This window comes from Channa argus, chromosome 18 (genome assembly GCF_033026475.1).
Source record: "Channa argus isolate prfri chromosome 18, Channa argus male v1.0, whole genome shotgun sequence".
Lineage (NCBI taxonomy): Eukaryota > Metazoa > Chordata > Actinopteri > Anabantiformes > Channidae > Channa > Channa argus.
The window spans coordinates 15375348-15396837 of record NC_090214.1 but is presented as its reverse complement, the minus strand read 5'-3'; the positions used below and the strand labels follow the sequence as shown (position 1 = coordinate 15396837).

General features: G+C 38.4%; 1 protein-coding gene across 3 annotated transcripts in view; it reads right to left on the bottom strand.

The window, feature by feature from the left end:
- cntfr (ciliary neurotrophic factor receptor) overlaps positions 1-21490 on the bottom strand; it is a 248225-nt gene that overhangs the window by 106656 nt on the left and 120079 nt on the right. For all 3 annotated transcript variants that reach the window (XM_067483893.1, XM_067483894.1, XM_067483892.1), the window contains one exon: positions 15315-15396. In XM_067483893.1, the coding sequence (XP_067339994.1) occupies positions 15315-15396 (82 nt within the window). The remainder of the gene's footprint in view (positions 1-15314; positions 15397-21490) is intronic.

Sequence of the window (21490 nt, the reverse complement as noted above, 5' to 3'; positions counted from 1 at the left end):
TTATCGATTTGACAGCTCAGACTTCATGTTATCCCACTGAAGAAATATGCAGGACACACACTCACTGTACAGGTTGGATCGTTTGTGCCAGTGAGGGTGAGTTTAAATATGATGCTGCATGGTGGTACAAACCCTTTTTTCATGACTAGCTATGATTTTAATAGACCCTAGTGCACCCATTTTTGTCTTTGGCTAAGGTGATTTTACCTTTGTACCTGTACGCGTTTGGAGGACAGGAGGAAAAAGGCTGTTAGCAGAGCTTACTCTGGATAATCTGCTTAGTACTTTTACTTGAGTTAAAGATTTGAAGTGGTACTTGTAGTGGAATTTTTTTATACGCCAATACTTGCACTTTTACTTGAGTGTTAAGTTTGTGTATTTCTCCCACCTCTGCACATTTATGGGACTGTGAAGCCCCAGACTGCTCACTGTGCTGACCCCATGAAATAACTAAGCGTATAAGGGTATATTCACAAACATATTAAACTTTAAGGACAAAAGTTGTGTAAATTAATAACATGCTTTATGCTCTTCATAGTATCATGAGCTTGTTGGTTTCTCATGCTTATGTGTGGTGTTGGAAGGTGCAGGAAAAGGGAATAGGGTGGATTTCAGCAACCCTGACTAGCCGTGATAAAAAGCCTAAATCCTCTTCACATTATGTATCTGCACACATATGCACATTTACTTTAAAGAAGACATTTGTACAAATTAATATCATTCCTGATTATCATATAATTTTATTTTACTTACTTTTCTTTTTTCCATGATTATTATTATGCTCAATGACATTATTTCTGTTTCTTCTTAGTAATTGATGCAGGTAGTAACATTCAACCACTGCTTTTGTGAGAAATCTATAGTTTTTATCTGAGATGACATTGCCTAGTTGCAGGTGTCTAAATGAGAAATGTCTTAATAATTCAATGGCTGGTCACCTAGTCTATGACAGGACATTACACTATATAATGGCCGGTTCCTCCTGGTGGGTGAGGCAATGGGATGGCCTGGGGCCATAACTTGGTTGCATGTCTGACACAGACAGAGCAGGGTGGACTTCTGTGTCTTGCTTAAGGCCATGTGGTTATTGTGCAGAGCCCGTCTAGCATCGATTAATAATGACTCCCAAACCAGTAGGCTATTGTATCACATAAATGTGTATTTCTTTTTATTTTTTTTATCATTTTTCTTGGAAATTGTGTTTCTTTTTACTTTTTATCATAGAAGGATCACATCTAAAGTATTTTAAAAGCCTGAGTATTAAAATATTGAAGGGCAAAGATGAAGAGTCTCTTGTGTGTTGACTATAACTGCTTACACAGTCTGTGCCTAAGATAATGTCTTGGGATTTCACATGCATTTTAGTTTTGTCAAGAAATCCACATATATCATGTCATGCTGCATTTGCCACCATATGGCAAGAAGAGCAAATACAACCCGAATTCAAAAAAAGTTGGGAATATGTGAAAACATAAATAAAAACAGGATACAATGATCTGTAAATCTCATCAACACCATATCAGATGTAGAAAATGAGATATTTTACCATTTCATAGAAAATATTAGCTCATTTTGAATTTGATGGCAGCAACACATCTCAAAAAATTTGGAAGAGTGCCAACAAAAGGCTAGGAAAGTAATTGCTGCAAATCAAAAACAAATGGAGGAGCAATTGACAACTAATTTAGGCTGCAACAGGTCAGTAACATGAGTGGGTATAAAAGGAGCATTTCAGAGAGGCAGAGCCTCTCGAATGTAAAGATGGGCAGAGGATCACCAATCTGTGACAAACTTTGCCAAACAATTGTGGAACAATTTAAGAAACATGTTCCTCAACGTAAAATCACGATGACTTTGAAGATCCGACCATCTACAGTATATCAGGAGAATCAGGAGGAATCTCTGTGCGCAAGGGACAAGGCCAAAGGTCAAAACTGGATGCGTGTGATCTGCACACATGCATGCATGGGACAACATTCCTCTGCTAAAACTCCAGCAATTTCTCCAGCAATCTCCTTGATTCCCAGACATTCACAGACAGTTGTTAAAAGAAGAGGGGATGCTACACAATTGTAAACATTGCCCTGTTCTTACTTTATTGAGATGTGTTGCTGCCATCAAATTCAAAATGAGCTAGTATTTTCCATGAAATGGGAAAATTTCTCAACTTCCACATCTGATATGTTGTGTACATTCTATTGTGAATAAAATATGTGTTGATGACACTTTCATTGCAAACATCGTATTCTCTTTTTATTTATGTTTTACACATATTTCACACAACTTTTTTGTAATTGGCGTTGTAAATATTGTTGAATGACCGTCCTGAAGGGGAGCAAGTCAAATGGTTGTGCTTTATTCACTCCAAACATATTTTCATTTTACCATTATAGCTTTAAGAGTGTAATTTTATCAATTTTTAATTAAACCTACACCATTGCGATTTTATGCCTCCATGATCCAGTCAAGTTTCAGTTTATATACATAACTTTCCAGACTCATATTTTAATCAGTTTATCCACAGGTTTAATTGGAAATTTGTGCCAGATGTAATGCAATTCCCACAGATGTTTCTGAGACTAGAGCATTCAGTCACTCTGCCCCCGATCTCTGGAATTCCCTCCCATCAGACCTTCGATCCATAAACTCTCTCCCCATGTTTAAATCCCGTCTTAAAACTCAGCTTTTCAATCTTGCCTATTCTACCTAAAATCAATAATCAAAACATTCTTCTTTTTCAACTGTTTATATTATGTTGGTTTTTCTTACATGTCACTATCGCTAATCTGTTTGTTGCTTTATCTTATGTCTGTAGGGTGACCTTGATTGTTGAGAAAGCCACCTATAAATAACATTTATTATTATTATTATTATTTAATTTTTATTTTTTGGTTATATCCTATTTACTAGAGAGGGAAGGAAAATAATTTTTTAAAGGCATGTTTATGATATTGTGTTTAAAAGAATGGAGAGATTTAAGGTTACCTTGACCCTTTGACCCCAAAAATATAATGGGTTCATCCTTGAGCCCAAGTGAGGGTTTCTGCCAAGTTTGAAGAAGTTTTTTCAAGGTTTTCCTGCGACATAGCTTTCGTAAAAAATGAGCTCGAGACAACCTGAAAACATAATGCCTCCAGCTATGGCTGTCACCGGCAGGGAAGCATAATATAGGGTGAAACGGTGAAGGAACCAGAGTACTTTTTGAAGCCACTGTTTGTGTACAAGTAGCTGCAGTTTTATGCCTGTGTGAATTTTCTCCCATGTGAAAGAAGAGTTTCTTGTCACTGCCACAATTCTTTAAGCTTTTGTGGACTTTCAATATCTCTGAGCTATAGTCAGGGTTTTGTCAGCATGATGGACAAGAAGGTTTAGGGAATTTGAATTTGAAAGGAGTGCAGAGAGGCTATTGTCCCTAGACAATACAGTATGAGAGTTTGGGAAGCAAATGATTTTCTGTATGTACCAATTCCTCTACAAGAAATCACACCAAGGGAGATAGAACTGTCCTTGCACAAAGTCATGGGCAATAAACAGAAAAATACACACCAATACAACACACACACAGCCGGGCAGCACGCACGTTTCCTCCTTATTACTCTTTTTTTGTTGCTTCTCCTCTAAAAGGACAAACTGCACTTTCAGTACAGTTGTAGTTCAGTCAGTGTGGTTTTCTTTCTTTGCTTCTCAGGTATTGGCTGTTTTCTAAGTTTTCTAACTAAAGACACAAATAAAAAATGAAAAGCTTTTGCTCTTCCAGACACTATGAAAATATATTTTCTAGACATAAAACAAGTACTTAAAGAAATCAAAGACATTACCCACTCCAGATATTACTTCTAAGACATCTCAGTTTTATTTCTATTTATTTTTTTAATCAACTGATTGAGTTTTTGAAAGGACCCACGACCTTTTTCTGGCCTTTGAGGTAAGGAAAGAAGCTAAATTGCGTTGGATTAGAACTATTTAAGGGCATCAGACTGTAAGGATAAAGACCGATCTCTTTGTTAGTATTACTTTTTTATATGTCTTTTATCACTGCCTTAATCTATGACATGTCTATTGCATTGTTAATATTCCATTTAGAATAATGTTTGTATTCCAATGTTTAAATGGTCACTCTGACTAAACTGCTAGATAAAGTATAACATTTCACTATCATTATCATGATCCTGGACTTTTGTTGGTTTTCATTTCTCCACTTCCTTCTCCACTTGTAGCGCCTCATCCCCACTTGTTCTTTTAGTCTTTTTGGTCTCGTTAATCATGATTATTTTCACCAGTTTCCCAGTACATTCAAACCCAGCTCCCCCCAGTTCCCTCCCCGGTTCGTCCTGTTTCGTTCGCCTTTGTTGTCTGTTTTGTTACTCTGTTCACACTGCTCACCTGTGTTATGCCACACATCCTGTCTGCCAGTGTGGGGCCTCATTTGTCTATGTTTGTTTATCCCTTTTCCAGTGTTTGGTTACCTGTTTGTCTCTGTTAGCCTGTCTCTGTTTAGACATTTAGTTTTTTTGTTCATTCTTGTGTATTTGGTCCCTGTGTGTGCGCCCTCTTTAGTGAATTGTTAATCTTGGGTGTTTTCGTGTGTGCACGCTCTTGCTTGGTTTAAAATTAATTATTAGTTTTCTCATCATTTGTTTTCACTATTTTGTGCTTGTCCGCTGTTTGTCAAATATTCGTACCTCTGTTAGTGAGTGTTCTCTTGTCTTCCCTAGGAAAGAATTTCTGTTGTTTGCCTTTTTATGAATAAACCCTTTTTAATATTATCCCTACTTTTGCATATCCACCAATGCTTTATTATGAACATCTCTATTGCTGTAATTACTATTAACTATATGTTACTATTAAATCTCACACAGGTAACTTTAACGCTACTGAGGATATTAGGTTTCCCTGTTTTGTCTTCTTTTTTAGTTTCTGAAGTGGCACTCATTGTCCTGTTTTTATTGCACTCTCCATTGCTTCATTGTATTTGGATCTTTCTTTTCATTTCTTTCCTTTCTCCATGGACTTGAGTTAAGCGGAATGACTTAAGTTGAGAGGAATGACAATAAAGTTGAGCTGAATTAAATCAAACTGAAGTTCAGTGTGATAAATGGCAATCTTTTACCCCTGCCGCTCTCGTACCTTCTCCCCACAGTGCATCACACTGAAGACCTTTATGTTAACAATAGATCAAATTAAATGTGTATATTTAGAAGTGTTGCACCAATGAAGGGTCCAAGACCCCTTTTAAGCCTCTTCTGATTCAGTTTCAATGTCTTGGAACAAAGTTTTATTGCAAAAGCACATTAGCCAAAACTCTGCTCATATTGGCTGGAATTACATTAGGTTCCTGGCAACATTAACTTATTGAACAGTTTATCAGGAAGAATTGGGAGAACTAGTAGGGGCTCAGTGATTTTAATGGCACGAGAAAACACAACTCGAGATTTAATGGCTTAGAATCAACAAAATGACTCTGGAAACAGAAAATCTATCTTGTAAATGGTCACTAGATTAAATAAGGGGCGATTCTGTCCATCTACAAATGAATTGCCTTTTTTAATGACTAAAATAAATTGATTTGTTAAGTTGATCTCTTTGAATGTGCAGGCGGCTCTTTTGTTGCCAATATCGATTTTACCTAAACATTCTGTCAAACAAGGCATAGGATCCTTGTTTCATCTAAAACAGAAATACCAGCTTCTTTAAACTGCTTAAAATAGGTTTTCACACATCTGTCTGACTGCATTTATCCCACATGGGACAGTAATAAAACAATTGGATGCTAAAAAGAACCCAAAAGTCCTTTGCTTTAACAAAGTGAGACCCAAAACAAAGCTATATTTTTGTTATAAAGTAAGACTATCTTGTGAGCCGGGCCATCACATCATGAAAGCTAAAGAGCAACACAATATATTAAGTATGTATAAACCATCACAAACTGTACAGTATGTATATTCAGGAGGGTTTTCACACAGTGTGAAATACAGCACAAGAGGCAAAGGTGCAGAAGTTTCTATTTGTGTGGCAAGTAATTGAAAATTCATTGCAACGCCTCACAGCCAGCCGCACAGTGTTTGAACCACAGCAGCATTCAAAGTAAGATTAATAATATCAAACTTATAACTGATAATCTTTCCAAATATTTACCTCTGCTTTAATCCACTTTTATTTCCCTGTGCTTTCATTATGCACAGATGCTAACACACACGCGCGCACACACACAAACACACAAACTTAATGCCTGCACAACAGGGTACTGGAAAGTTAATTAAGGCATTATTAGGGCTACATGAAAAAAAAAATCATTGAACTTTGTACATGTGTATGACAGAGCTTGCACTCTCTCTGGTACCTCTATTAGAAATTAGAAACAGTTGTATGTTGGAAGTCAAATGTGTGTTAAACCCCTCACATACAAGCACCTACCACCTAGAATATTGAGTCAGATCAGTGAAGCAGTGTTTGCAAGATTCCTAATTCCTCAGCAGCACACAAACAGACACACACACACACACACAAGTGCAGGCCCATCCTTTACCTGACACAAAGCAGAAGCACTGTTGTGTTTTATAGAGCTCAATAAGTGTGCATTTTTATGTTTGTGTGTGTGCTCATGATTCAGAATAAAACACTAATAAAATGTATTGTACCAGCTCCAAAATGCTAAATGCTGTCTGACCCGAAAGCCTCTGCAGCACTCTGTTCACTATTTATTTGTCATTAAACACTGGCTGGCTGTGACCTGCTGTAAGCCTCATTACAATACACTTTCATTAATGACTCACATTAGGCAACACACACACACACACACAAACCCACACACACAGACATACATACACCAGCAAACTCATATCATTTGGTTCTTTTAATGGATTGCACAAGCCAGTGTAAGGGTGTATACACCAGCTGATGAGGTATTGTGCTGCTCAATAGTTTCACTTCTGTGTCCTCCTTGTCCTGTGTCTGCTTTCTTCTTGAGAGTGCGTTTGAAAGAGGCAGTGAGAAAGATGAAAAAAATAACCAAATAGAACGTCCGTGGAAGATAAAGGAAGTTGTTCCTATCTGAAAGAGAGGTGGGGATGTTGGAGGACACAGAGATGATGAAGACTGAGACAGTGGTGTGCGGAGAAATAAAGCGAATCAGAAGAAAGGTGGAGCACAAAGAACTCGATGCTCATTTGTGCTCTCTGCACAACTTTGCCGCCCTGATCACTTTTGGAGGGCAACATCAGAAAGACTCGGATAAAAAGAGAGTGGAGAGGTTTGTGTGAGATCTAGAAGTTTTCTTTCTGTTTTTGATTTTCTTGGCATTGTATTGATGTGTAACTGTGGGTTCTGTGTTGCAGGGGGGGGCAGAGGTTAGAGTCAGTCACACATGTGGGTTGCTTAATTTCTTTCCCAAGGATCATTCAAAGTGTGGACAATATCCTTTTTTTAAAAAACATTCTGTGACTCAAACAGTATATTCTCTTTCATAAGAAGGGGCATTATTCTGTCATTAAGCAACTTTTTTGAATTTAAAAAGCTAATATTTGTATTTGAGGCTTTATGACAATTCTTCAGAATATGGCTAATAATTTGTTCTGTAGAAGAAACTGTACTATCTGGTGTACTGACTAGATCTACATAAACACCAGTGCCTCCTCCTGGTTTTATTTTTACTTAGTTTTACTTAACAGACTTTCAATTCAATTTTGAGTCATTTTATTGTTAAAATATTTTTAGCCTTCAGCTGCAAAAAACAAAAAAAAAAGAAAGAAACAAAAGAATCCAGATTGACAGTTCCGTCTCTTCAGTACTACAGCTGGGTCATCTGTCAATACACCATGGCCATGAAGAAAGAACCAAGATGATAAGTAGTCATTATCTACAATGTTTCATCAAGAAACATCAAGAATATTTATTTCTTTAACTATTCTTTCTTGGGTTTCTTTAAAGACATGAAACAAACTGAAATTCTAAAGTGAATGTGTCATGTTTCTAACTGTTTGGGGCTTTTGTGAAGAGGCCATGAGAGAGAAAGAGAGAGGCAGAGAAAAAGAGCCTTGATCAAAGCTTTACTGGGAATCCCTCCTAAAAGATTGAGTTAAAGGAGGTGGACGGGGCACCCACACATATGTTTCCAAAAACACACTCATCCACATATTGTTCTTATAAACACTCACATACAGACACATTGCAAGCACACAGTACAGACAGGGAGATTCTGAGATTCCATATCTAAGCATAAAGGACTGTGATTGGTTGGAAATGGCCCATTACCAGACAGATTTTATCAGACAGTCGGGAAGCCTACATCTATACCAGACCAATTACAGACCATTCAGAACCAAACAATAATGTGTTCTACAGATTACGTTTGTTTTTGTTTTTTAATTCATATCTCACATTGTGTATTTCATTTTACTCAAACCCATGACCAGTAACACACATTTAGAAGGGAAAATCGTAAGCTGCATCCTTGTAAGAACTGTGTTCTGCCACTTCCACTCTGAATCCAGTTTCAGGTCAATAAAATATCCACATTGGCTTGCTGTGGTTCAGAATTAACATTTAATTTCATGAGTACTCTATCATGATGATGATAAAGATAATAACCACTCTACAACCACAAGTGGACCAACAGAGTTGTAAGTCTTCTCTAGTAAAACTATCTATTAGGCTAAGCTTTTATCAGAAACCCTCCATATTTTGTGCTGCTCAACTCATTTTTGTGTTGCTGCGATGGGTTGTGAACTTTAATTAGTCTAATGGTCAAAACCTGCTTTTTAATACCTTTACTAACATTAGCTAAAAGCTAAACACAAATCAGTGTAAAATGATTTGCATCTGATGTGCTGATACCCCCAGTATATAGTATAAATGTGCACATGTATATGTATGTGTATGAGTTTACACACCGCTTAGAGACTTTAAGGCTTTCCTCCTTGCAGATGATGTGGTTCTGTTGCCCTAATCAAACTGCAACCTTTGAGTATGCATGGAGGTGATTTGCAGTTGAGTGCTGAGATGAAAGTTATCACCTTTGATTTGTAGGGCATAGTCTTCTGCCATAAAACAGTAGGTTACTAGCTTTCCAGTTGGGATTAGGTTGCTGCCCTAAATCAAGCAGCTCAAGTGTCTAGGACAGGGGTAGCCAATTTTGGTCTTGATTGACTGAACACACCTGAACCAGGTAATCACCTGTTAGTTGGGCAGAGTTAGTGAGAAAACAACCAGGGTAGTGGCAAGGAACAGCATTGGCAGCCCCTGGTCTAGAGGTAGTGTAGTAAAATAATACCAGGTGGATTGGTGTGTCATGAAGTATGGTGGGCCACATGGAGCTCTGTGGCAAAAGGAGAAATCTGATGTGAACCTGATTCAGATGTCTCCTAGTTGTCTTCAACTGAAGATCATTTAGGCAAATACAAAATAAGACCGCAAGATAGACACAAATCACACTACAGAGAATGTGGTTTTGTCCATTTCTTTTCTTTTAGCAATATTGTAAAACTGTTTCCTCTACTTTCTGCATTTCAAAGCCATGACTGAATAGGATTAGTATTACAATACTTACAATACTGTCTCCAAGTCATCCAGTCAGTCAGACTGTAATCCATCTGCCAATCCAGTCAGTCAATCAATCGGTTGAGCTTCATCTTAAATTTAATACCAGCAGTGTGTCAAACAGGGAACACTGATTAGTCTGAGAGCTACTCAGGATAATGAGTGCGAACAAGGTTCTCTGCTGGCACATGCAGAACATGGTTCATACATACAAAACAGACAGACACACTAAACAGAGACATCAATGTTAGTGCTTATTTATTTTCAGCAACTGTCTGTCAGAGAGCAGTTAAATCCCATTAATAATTGATTACACTTAGTTGTCTGGATTTGTCTTTTGTACTTGTAAACGACATGCACAAATAACAAATAGCAGCTGATATCAAATGCTTTCATCGTGAGGGTTTTTAGTTTTGCTAGTGTTGTGCATTCTGTTCTGTGAACTTTACGGCCCAAGCTCTCTCAGTGGGTTGTCAGTAATATCCCAGTTATTTTGCTTTACTTGCATTGACTAGTCTTACTGTGCACTTAAGCCTCATAACTGTGCAGTGTGGTCAGATGTCTTTGTCTCACTTTCGTGCCACTTCTTTATTATTATGAAAATCAAACAATGTGTGTGTGTACTTTCAAATCCCTCTTAAGTGAAAAATATATGGAAAAGCTTATTAAACTAAGCTGAGCCTCTACAATTAACTCTCAGTACCGGAAATAACACTACTTCAGCCCATACAACCATCCCTATATGCACAGGAATTTAATTATATTTCACTGTCATGCAGGATTTTTCTGGAAGGATTAATTTAATTTGAATTTTTGCATGATCCATACACAAGGGTGTAGATACATGGGGCTAGTGTAGCAAAGTGCACGCCCAGGCATGGTGAAAAGCCATAGCAGCACGTGCCGAATGCTCAGGAATAAATAGTTTTGACAGCTGCAATATAATATAATTAGTGTTAGAATTAACCTCATACTTTCCCACTGTCTCTTATCCACTCCCTTCCCTTCTGCCGTTCTGATCTGTCTCACTCCTCCTCTTACGCCTCTGTCTATAGTAATTAGATAGAGTCATTGCGAGGTAAAGAAGCTCAGCAAAGGCTACAGATGAAACACTGCCGTAGCGTCAGCGGTAAATGATGTCATCGCCGATAAATCTGCTGTTGACCACTTTGGTGATGGATTCAGGAATGGGGATAGAGGAGATGGAGACAGAAATGGAGCAAAGAGATAAAAAAGATGCAGAGAGAGGAAGAGATAGTTATGACAAATTAGACAAACATGGAGAGAAGAGAAGCCTGTATTTAAGAAAATGAGAGCCTGACAAGTGTGGATGATCTGGATGGTGAAGTGAAGTGGAGGAAGAGGAAGTATTAATAAAGAGAGGAGGAGGAGGGAGGGGAAACAGAGAGGCATATAGACACAGAAGAAGGGAGATGAAGAGAGGAAGGGGATAATTATGAGTGGAAACGTTTGTCTCTCAATCAGGATATGGACTCCAATAAATAACATGCTCTCACAGTCAACAGAATGATGTCACCACATTCACTCTCTCTCTCTCACACACACACACACACACACACACACACACACACGCTACAAAGCAGAGACGGCAGAGGGGGAGCAGAGATAACTGTACTGTTGCCTTAATCTAAATCACACCATATTAACTTCATTCAGTTTTTATTTGTATTAATTCATTTTGATCCATTTCTATAATATCTGTTGAGTGTTGTTCATTAGTGTTTCAGTTGTCTTAAGCATTTACTGTGTAATGAACCCTGTCAATGCAATTGTATTGCTTTGAGTCTGGACTTTCTGGTATATGTCAAGATAAAGTGGAAACAGAACAGAAAAGTGAAAGAGAGATGAGTAAAGGAGGCACCACATTAAGACAATGTGGTACCTTTGCTTGCCTGGTACCTCACTTGTACATCGCTTTGGATAAAGGAATCTGCTTAAATGACTAAATGTAAAGACAAATGGTGAAGGAAAATAAGGCTCACTTTGTATGTATGTGATCAAGCTTTAGCTTCTCTATGCATTAGAGAATTCACTTTGGGGCGACACTTGGGGGGGCTCTGGTGCAGTAGTTGGAGGGGTTGGTCCACCAATGCCACAGTTGTTGGTTCGGTCCCGGGCTCCTCCAGTCACATGTCGGAGTGGCCTTGAGCAAGACACTGAACCACTCCTAAGATTTATCTATGTCTGAGTAAGCAGGGAGTTGATCAGGACATCAGGCTGAACTCTGCCTCGTGCAACCTCATGTGAAGAGGTAAAAACGAAATCCATAAACAGTCCTATATGATCATAGATGAGTTTATAGGTTAGTTTATTTTAATCTGATATTAGATAATATTAGTACGATGGTACCCTATGGACCATGTTCAAGTAAATATAAATGGACTGAACTCAGTTTGGAGTTAAAGTTTTGGATTTTAGATTCACAATATAAGAACCTATATGATCAAAGGGGGCCAGCAGACTGTGAACTGTGAACCTATAGGGCATGAAACATGAACTTCTCATGAACCTTTGTTCTGCTGGAAGTACAATATAGTCTCTAACTGGTATTAATGCATACAAATGATGTTATTGATCCTTGAAGTTTCCCCCCCGCCCCCCTTCATCTCCTCTGTGACCACGGTGAGGTGCAGAGATGACGGTCAGCAGAAAAGTACAGCATAACTTGTACTAGTTAGCATTCAGTGCTTTGCTTTAGGACAGCAGGAAACTTTATGTTGAAAGTTACACTCTTTGCTGTTTGGTGCTGATGTTAGGATTTAAGTTTGTCATATTAACAAACCAGTGTTTTATTTTGTTATAGATAACAGGAGTTATGTGTGTATAAGTAACATACCATAAAAACACTCTGAATTACTGCTTTCTGCATTGCCACTCTCTGAGTCTGTCTCCCACACTTTCACTCTCATCTCCTCATCTGTTCCATATTCTCTCATGTCTTTCTTCATATCTGTCTTCTCCACCCACCCAATATCTTTCCCATGCCCCTCTAACAATCTCCTCATCTATTTTTCACTGGCAATCACAAATCAAATTCATATTCAAGGCAGTATAATTGGCGTGACCTGTGAGTCTCACCGTCTTTCTCTCTGTGGGTTTATGGCTTTCAATTATTTCCTTTTTCCTTTGTTGTTTCAAGTGATGTTTCGGTAAGGGACTGTCGTTTCCGTTGCTAGGGTTTCCATCCTTTTTTTTTTTTTTTTCTGTCAACATGAATTGCATTACAAAAGCTAAATGGAAATGGCACATTCAGTGAACTTTCCACAGTGTCATGAAATACTTTTATAAAGTCTTACTAATGACAAAAATCATGCAATGGCATAGTGACATTTGAAATATTTTGTGTTTTTTAAATGGCAGAAATAGGTTTAGAGTCATGTTTGTTATTTTTAGTATTGCTATTACTGCTAATTGAGTAATGTAGATTTTTTCTGTTTATATTTTTGATTTTTTTGTCAACTTACCTCATTTCCCAAATTTATAGTAACTGTAATTTCCTGTTTAAATTTTTAAAATGAATCATTATAATGAATGGAACATTGAAAATGGCCAACATTTACTGGACGGTGTACGTTAAATGGCAATTTTACACACACAGGATATTACAACTACACACCAAGTTTACTCATCTTGCTCCATCCTTCATTTTTTCTGCCTTTGTTTTATGTATGTATGTCATTCTTTCCCTTGTCTCTCTATTTTATTCTTGCCTTCCAGACAACATGCACTTCTCTATGTGTAGAGGTCGTAACTAAATATTTTTCTAACAGTGTTTCTGTAGTCTTGATTTGGCAATGCACTGCTGTCAATAATTATGGCACCTCAAGTGGATTTTCTGTATGCTAAAGATCATACACACACACACACACACACACACACACACACAAACACACATGCACAATGATACTGCCTGCCTTGTTGGTTATGTGCATTTTCTACAAATTGAGTCAGACCTAACAAGAAGAGTTCATCCTAAATGTATTCGTCTGTATGGACTGTGTGTGTGTGTGTGTGTGTGTGTGTGTGTGTGTGTGTGTGTGTGTGTGTGTGTGTGTGTGTGTGTGTGTTCTACATGCCCTCTGCCAAGTGGGTCATACCCCAGGGATTCGTGTCAATCAAACTGCCTACCAATTTGTCAGAGAAACAAGGCACTTTCCAAGACAGACAGACATGTATTTGTCTCTCTCTCTCTGTTTGTGTGTGTGTGTGTGTGAACATATGATTTTAGGAGCGAAGGTATTTGTGGCAACATTGTTGCTGCTACATATTATGATGTGTTTCATTTATAGACAAAGTTGTGTTGTACTGAATTTGTGTGTATACTGTAGACATGTGTGTGCATGTAGCAGCTGATTCTATGTAGCACAAAAAACAAAGGCGACTGATAGACAGTGACAGCTACACTACAGTGCTCACTCGCACACTGAGCTCTTCCCAAAGACTCAACTGACAGCTCTCTTTCTTCTATTCATGTTATTCATTCCTCCTCCTATCCATATCTGTTATTCCCTGAAGTGTTGGCTTTTCACCTTTTTCTCTCTTTACTTTGTTTGCTTTCTCTATTGTACTTACGTTCTGCTCTTCAGCAGGAAAATAAAAGTAAAGTACTGCTTAATTTACCACGTAACCATGTCAGTTTGGTGAAAAAAAGTTTACCTGGATTTTTAAGGATTTTTGTATAAGAATTAAGTTACATTAAAATAAAATGAACAGAACATAAAAGTTTCTTGTCAAACGGCATGTTCTCTCTGTGCTTCACAACGCACAGGTAGTCCTCCCGACTTTGATTTTCAATCTGTCTTTTTCTGTTTGCCTTCCATCATTTCTTGACTTCCTCCTGTCTTCATCTATTCTGTTTTGTTTGTTTTTTCCATCTCCATCTTTCACGTACCCTCTCTGGTGCTTTCACCTAATCCCCAAAGACAACATTCCTATTTCCTAAGCCATTTCTACTCTTTTTTTTATGCCTGCATATGGTTGAGTCTGTGTGTGTAAGCCTGTGTGTGACCCCCTCGTGACAGTGATGTGCGTCACAGTGGACTTATTGACTTCCTTAAACTGTGTCTTGGGGTCAGCTGACTTAAACAGGCAGAGTGACATATTGACTCCCCTGTTAAACACACGTACATCATTTATTACACACACCGTGTCTAATTTATGGCCATGCATCCTGTGTGAACCTTTACAAAAGCAGTCACTGGATTATGTAGACCTTTACACTTCGCTTTTCTCCCGCAAACCTCAGCACACAAACTATTTGGAAACTGTTCATGATCATCAATTGGCTTGACTGGCTTCTTTGTTAAAGTTCCATTTGTTATGGAGGCAGCCTTGGCAATGTGGCCAAATTATTAGCACCAACTATTGAAGGATGACTGAGTTGGTCAGCTATTGTTTCTTTGTTAGAAACTAGGAAAACAGTGGATTCCTAAGGTACATTGCTTTTTTACGGGTAACCCTTTGACCTCACAACTAATAATCAGCTGGTGCAGCTCAAACTGGCCAAATGACGCCCTGCAAAATAAACCCACAGCAAATCTTCCCCTAACTCCAGTGGTCAACTAAATCAGGATAAAAAAATTGACAAACGCAAACTAAGAGTAGAGTGTCAGAGCATGAATGACACAGAACTGCAGCACCGCTAATACAGAAGAAAGTTGAGAGGAGACCAGGACCGAGACCAGGACCAAATAGGAGGCGGAAAACGCTCCATCAAAGAAGAGTCATAGTGCAATGAAGAAAATAAGGTGCGTACTCACCAAGCTGACTGCGTCTCTGAGCGTAGGCTACCACCACCGCTGCCAGAACGACACAGCATAACGATGTCACAAGGTTTGCCATCTGCAGACACACACACAGCAAAGTCATCAGCAGGAGTGCATACGAGAGACAGAGAGCTGGCGAGTGATTGAGTCCGCCTGTGGTCCTGTTTGACTGACAGACCCATAGACGCCTACAACAGCATGTAAGAGATGGAGAGACAGCTGCTTCCTGTCCTCTTCCTGTATCTCTCTGAGTCTCTCTATCTCCTTTCACTATTATGGTCCCAGGAGTGGCCTTTTCCCTTTCTTTTCTCTTTGGCCTTTGCAGATTTTATTTCTTTCGTCGTCACACTCCCTTAATTCAAAGAGTAATCCTTCCCTTACTTCTCTCACTGTTATTAGCCTTTTCACTGTCAAACCTCTTTCTATTTATGTGTATCTCTATCTCACTCTCACTGTCTTTCTCTGTGTTCATCAGCCTAATGGGTCCATCCTCCCTGGGATGGGCTATGGCCAGCAGCTCTTAAAGGTATAGTACGCTATAAACAAACACACAAACCTTTCATGTAAAACAACACTACTTTATAGATCAGTCACCTCATTGTTACTTCACATACAATGTTTATAGTTTAAAAGTTCTTGCCAAAAGAAAGTGAACCTCTCTTACGTTCTCCTTTTGTAATTTCCTTGTGAGAATCAATAAGGAAATTGTTGTAGGTAGAGGCTACCGTACACACAAGGCTACTACTCGTGAGTTGAGTCTTGTTCAAGGACACAACAGCATGTAACTTTTCCCCCTTTTATTAAGTTCTAATAAGTCCAAAACACATCTCAATATGTACAGATGCTGTTAAAGGTTTCATTTACCCAGACTCAATTAACAGCATGGCAGCAGCCTAGGAAGACCGCAAGTCCGGTGTAACTATAGCTGACACAGCGAATTTAATGAGAAGACTTTAATCTTCTTTTTTTGGCAAATCAACAAAATTGTCAAAAAAAAAAACATTTTGGGAAGTATAAAAGGTTTAAATGAGAAGATTGGTACTTGGTAATAGTGCTTTCGTGTCTGTACGACTGATATGAAGCTACTTCTTGTAGCTAGTATCTTAGCTTAGCACAAGTACAGGAAACCAAGTAGCATCTAGCCTGGCTCTAACTGAAGATATCTTATATATCTTAAGATATTATAACTTGCCTAGCAGCCCTACTTAGTTTTTTGTACCTCACTTCTTTAATCTACACAAAAACCTGGAGGGAGAAAAGTGTAAAAATAACTAATTGAGGTTTCACTGAAGAGTTATGTGCTTGATTATGACTTGATTCAAACTCGTTGCTTGGCAACCATCGTTCAGCTCTACATTTTTGTATCATTTCTCTCATTTACCTCTTGGAAAGCATGCAAAGAAGTCAATTTTTCAGACTACTGAGCTTTTTTCTTTATTTTGAAAACAACCAGAAATGTAAATAGGACAGTTTAGAATTTTACAAGCTGTTCCATGATGAAGGTTGAGGACAGACACAGTGGCCCTCCTTTATTCAGTGGAAATCTACCCCATAATATTTCTGCTTTTCTGCACCTTAAACACATGCAGTTTGTGTGAATTAGTCAGAGAAGATCCCTACTCAGAAACTGCTGTTTTGTTTTCTCTCTTCCACTAGAAGCCGAAAGGTCAAAGATCAGGGTCAGCTACAACTGAACTACACCACAAGAGTTCTAATGAATTCACTATCCTGTTCAGGGGCACTTGAGCAGGGCAGATGCCTGCCAACAAGGGGGCTTGAACCCAGATCCTCCAATTAAAAAGGCAGCCTCCTTCTTCTCTTATTCCAAACCCCTGTGTTCTGCTCAGCCTGGAGAGATGGGCCAACTCTCGTACAGACATAGGTTGTCTAAGGGTCTGCCTGCCGCTGAGACATGCAGTGAGTAAGGTGTGTATGTCTGCATGTGGGGAACAGAGTGAACACTAAATAGCAGCAAAACATTTTTAAGTGGATTTCCTTGTTCTTTTGCTGCCAGACTCCAGATGTTGAAAACAACTGCCATCTCCCATTACCTCTTGCTCTTTGTTTAGCTTTAACTATTTTCCTTTTTTTCCCCCTTGTACTCCCTCTCGCTTTCCTTTACCATCTGATTGTCTTCAGTACACGCAGTATCTCTCGTGTATTATCCTTCACTCCTTTGGCTTTCTTTGTTAGAGTTGAACATGAACACCATTACAACACATTAAAGCATCTTGGAGAGAGCAAAACAAATATTCACAAGAATTGCTGAATGACGTTCAAGAACACGAAAAAGCTTTAACCGATGGACTAAAAATGTCATAAAATAGCGAAACAGTCACATACATTAAAAACACAAGGGGGGGTTTTCATAAATCACCCACCTTACTGCTTAAAAAATGCCTTTGTGCTCAAATAGTGAAATACAGTTAAGAACAAAGAATGATTTTCTTAAGCTGCAAAACTATTTGTGCCTGCAAAACGGTTACACCTGAATTATAATTATAGTCTGGGGCTTTCAAATGGCACGAATTGTGTGATTTTGTTATGTCAAAGCAACTCTTAGTAATTATGAAAAGGTAATTTTCATTAGACATAATTAAGATAATGGCACTGAAGATGTTCCTTCTAATGAAAAATTTGATGACAATTTGTTGTTCTTCATGACACACAGGAGTTCACTGCTGTCCAGTGTTGTCTGTATCCAGCCACTCTAGTAAGACCACAACCACTTCTCAAACAGTCCCCACCGACACTTTACTACAGTGCGTCACTTCTCTTGAAGCTACAAGATAAAGCAAATAAACTGGTAAATACCGTTTCACCATCTTCTGGAGTAATTGTATAAGACCATTACTTTGTCTTCTTACAGGTGACACAAGATGTTTTAGCATATGTGGTAACTGGGCAGCTGTAAGCATCGTTCCTGGTTAATTAATGCACAGTGTACTTAGGTGACATACTGTATGTGTATTGTGCTACACACACACACAGACATACATGTACACACAGATACTGCAATCGAGCTGTTTTTTACTGAATGAAAGCAGGAATAGACTGCTAAAATTGAAATATGGTCTAGCAACAAAATTAATATAACAGCACCAAGAGAAAGGATGATAGAATACTTAATTTTATAGTAATGCAGTGATATATCAGGACACTTAATGCAGTTTCCTTTATGCAGTGCAGTGACATATTTTCTCCTCAAACATCTCACCCTCTGTCCTGTACATATGTATGTTACCGTGTGAGACCTTAATGATATTTAACTAAACTAAATGCTCCACGTATAGTAGCTGGAAGGTGGAGTAGGCTGAAAGTTTGACCTTGTGCCCTCATTGTTTGTATAAAACAGTGTCTTTGAAGGAGGAGGCCAAAGCAGCTTGTAGCAGAGTATATAGTGGAGGATGTGCAGTCAATATCAACCGTGAACTCCTGCCCACATTGTGACCACATTGATTCAGTCCAAGCATTAAGAGGTGAGTTATTAGTGAAGTCTGAGCTCGGGAGCAGGTATTTTTATTATCAAAGGAAGCTGGTTTAATTAGGCTGGAGCTTTGTGGAAAGGACACGACTGTTTAGATAGACCGTTGACCAATCATTAAAAGCCGGAGGCATATCATAGAGACGTGTAGGTGTTATTTTGCAATTGTGACTTAGTATCAACAATTTATAAAAGAACAAATCATAGTTTATGAACATGCTTTACCATAGTAATGCAAAGGTAAAAGTTACTGCATTAAAAAGTAAAACTGTAACTTAACTTATTACTTTTAATGAACAATAATTATTAGTAAGAAACTTAGGACTACAGTTTTTAGTTCTTTAATGGTGCTACTGACACTTGTGTCATAAATCATTCTTTGTATTCAAACATAAAGGTGTGTGCAGTCACATTTAAAAATACAAATCCCAGATTAAAACAATTATTTCTTTTTAAATAACAAAGGAGTAGATTTCCATGAGAGTTTCTGTGAAATACCAGAATATCAACTCCCAATATTGATCTCTAGTGTGAGTAATATATTAAATGTCTTTGTATATGTGAACCTGTGACTTCAAAACATAAATAAAAAATAAAAAGAGTAAGTGAAAGTTTGCATCCATGTGATTGAGAGATTGTGCCTTTTGTGTGTGTCTGTGTGTGCCTTTGTGCTTGTGTGTCTATTTGTATGTGCATAAGATTGGCAGCTCATATGTATTTCATCTGAGCAGATATTGAGGAGAGTGACAGGGGGTGAAATTAAAATTGCATCCCTTGTCAGAGCATCACAATCCCCATCTCTGCTCTTCATATTCTAAGTGCTGGTTTGCCCATCAAAATCCAGATAGTGCGTGTGTGTGTGTGTGTGTCTGTGTGTGTGCGCGCGCCTAAAACTGTGGGGGTATTTAGCCCGTCTATCAGCAAACAATACAGTTTTGAAATGTGACAGCTTCAGATCGCTCACATAATGACAGCCCATGGGCGGTTAGCGTTGCAATCACACAAACTCAATACAAACCCTCCTCCCAAATCCATCTATCCTTCTCTCCCCTGACTCCCCCATTTATCCCCCTTCTTTATCCCTTCCTCCATATTTATTTATTCATTTCTTATTGGGGAAAAAAGAGCTGAATAGGCGTGATTCTTTTGGCTACTTAATTAAAATATATAATTCATCGCTGCGTCAAATGATTTTGCCTCTGCGTCATTGTGGAGTATGATTTGGGAACATTTGCATTTAAATTGGAAAGACAGGAGGGAAATGCACCAGGCAGGCCAGTGTTTGTGTGTGTGTGTGTGATACGAAGATAGAAGGCCTCCTTCCCTTAAAAAAAAAACAAAACTTATTTTATTTATTTTTTTGGTCTTTTATTTCCTCTCACAGGATAAAATGTTCAAATCCCAGAGGTACGTTGGTTGGTTGGCCATATAGCATAAAATAACACACCGTAATGAATAACATGGAAGTTTGTTTCTTGAAATAACAACTTTGTGTCAGCGAACAGCTCAGTGAGAAAGTTCAGCATCCTCTTGTTGCTCATTAATTATAATCCACCTTCCACTAACTGACTATGAACACATGTACATTATGTTCTCCTTTTCTTACTCCGTCCGCCCCACAGTCCCGTCCATGAGCTTTCATATTTTAAACTGCAAAACAAGAAAAGCGATCTCCTGGGTAACAAGTGAGCTGCCTTATTTATGTGGAGACTTAAATGTATAGCCCTCAGCATCATCAACCATAGCTATGAAATGTAGAGGAGATGCAAACAAGCAATGACTTGAATTGTTGTTCAGAAGGCCTTCGGCAGGAAACTGAATTTTGAAGTGAGATATGCATCATATGAGAGAAATGACACCTGCCATGACAATGTTAAGAGAGTGTAAGGTTATAAGCAACTGTCTTATTTAGTCTTTTTCTTAAGGGTATGTACTCAGTCGAGATTTATGGATCATTAAACTGTATGATGCTGAGACCATGGTGGGACATAGCTGGAGATCTACTATTTTTAAAATGCTTAAACCAGTGATTCTGGCACAGAGCATCATTGAAGGTCCGTATAATCACACCTTTTCTTTTCTGCTTGCTGGCTCACAGCAACACAACTCACCATCTGGAGGAATGGCTTGTGCACATAAACAGGAAACACTGGCAAATACAGCAGCCAAGGAGAGGACAAAACAGGCTGCCACTAAAACACTTTTGGAACTAAAGCACTAGGCCTCTTAATTGAGTAATTGTTTCTAATCCAGTCATGATAAAGACTTAAAAGGTAGAGATTTGCCAGTAAAACAAGGCCTGGGACAAGGAGAAAGAGTGAATAACTATACACACTGTCAGGGAAAAATTGTTTAATTTCATCATCATGAAAAGTAAAACCTTGAAACTCTTAAGGTAATGCATCCTGTCCAGGGGGTCCACTTGTACATCAAACGGATTCTCATTGCAGAATAAGACCTGTGTTTTGTGCACCACTCACTCAACTAACTGACTTAGTTTTGCTCGTGTCTCATTGCCAGAAGGTAGGTCACTGTGTTTTTTTTTTTCTTCCGAAACTGTAGATAAGCATTTTTTTTAGCACATTCTTTCAGTTCAAAATAACAGCTCATCAAAAAGGATAAAAAAAGATACCTACAGCTACATCATATGGTGGCTGCACAGTATAAAAACTTTCTTTTCATGCAT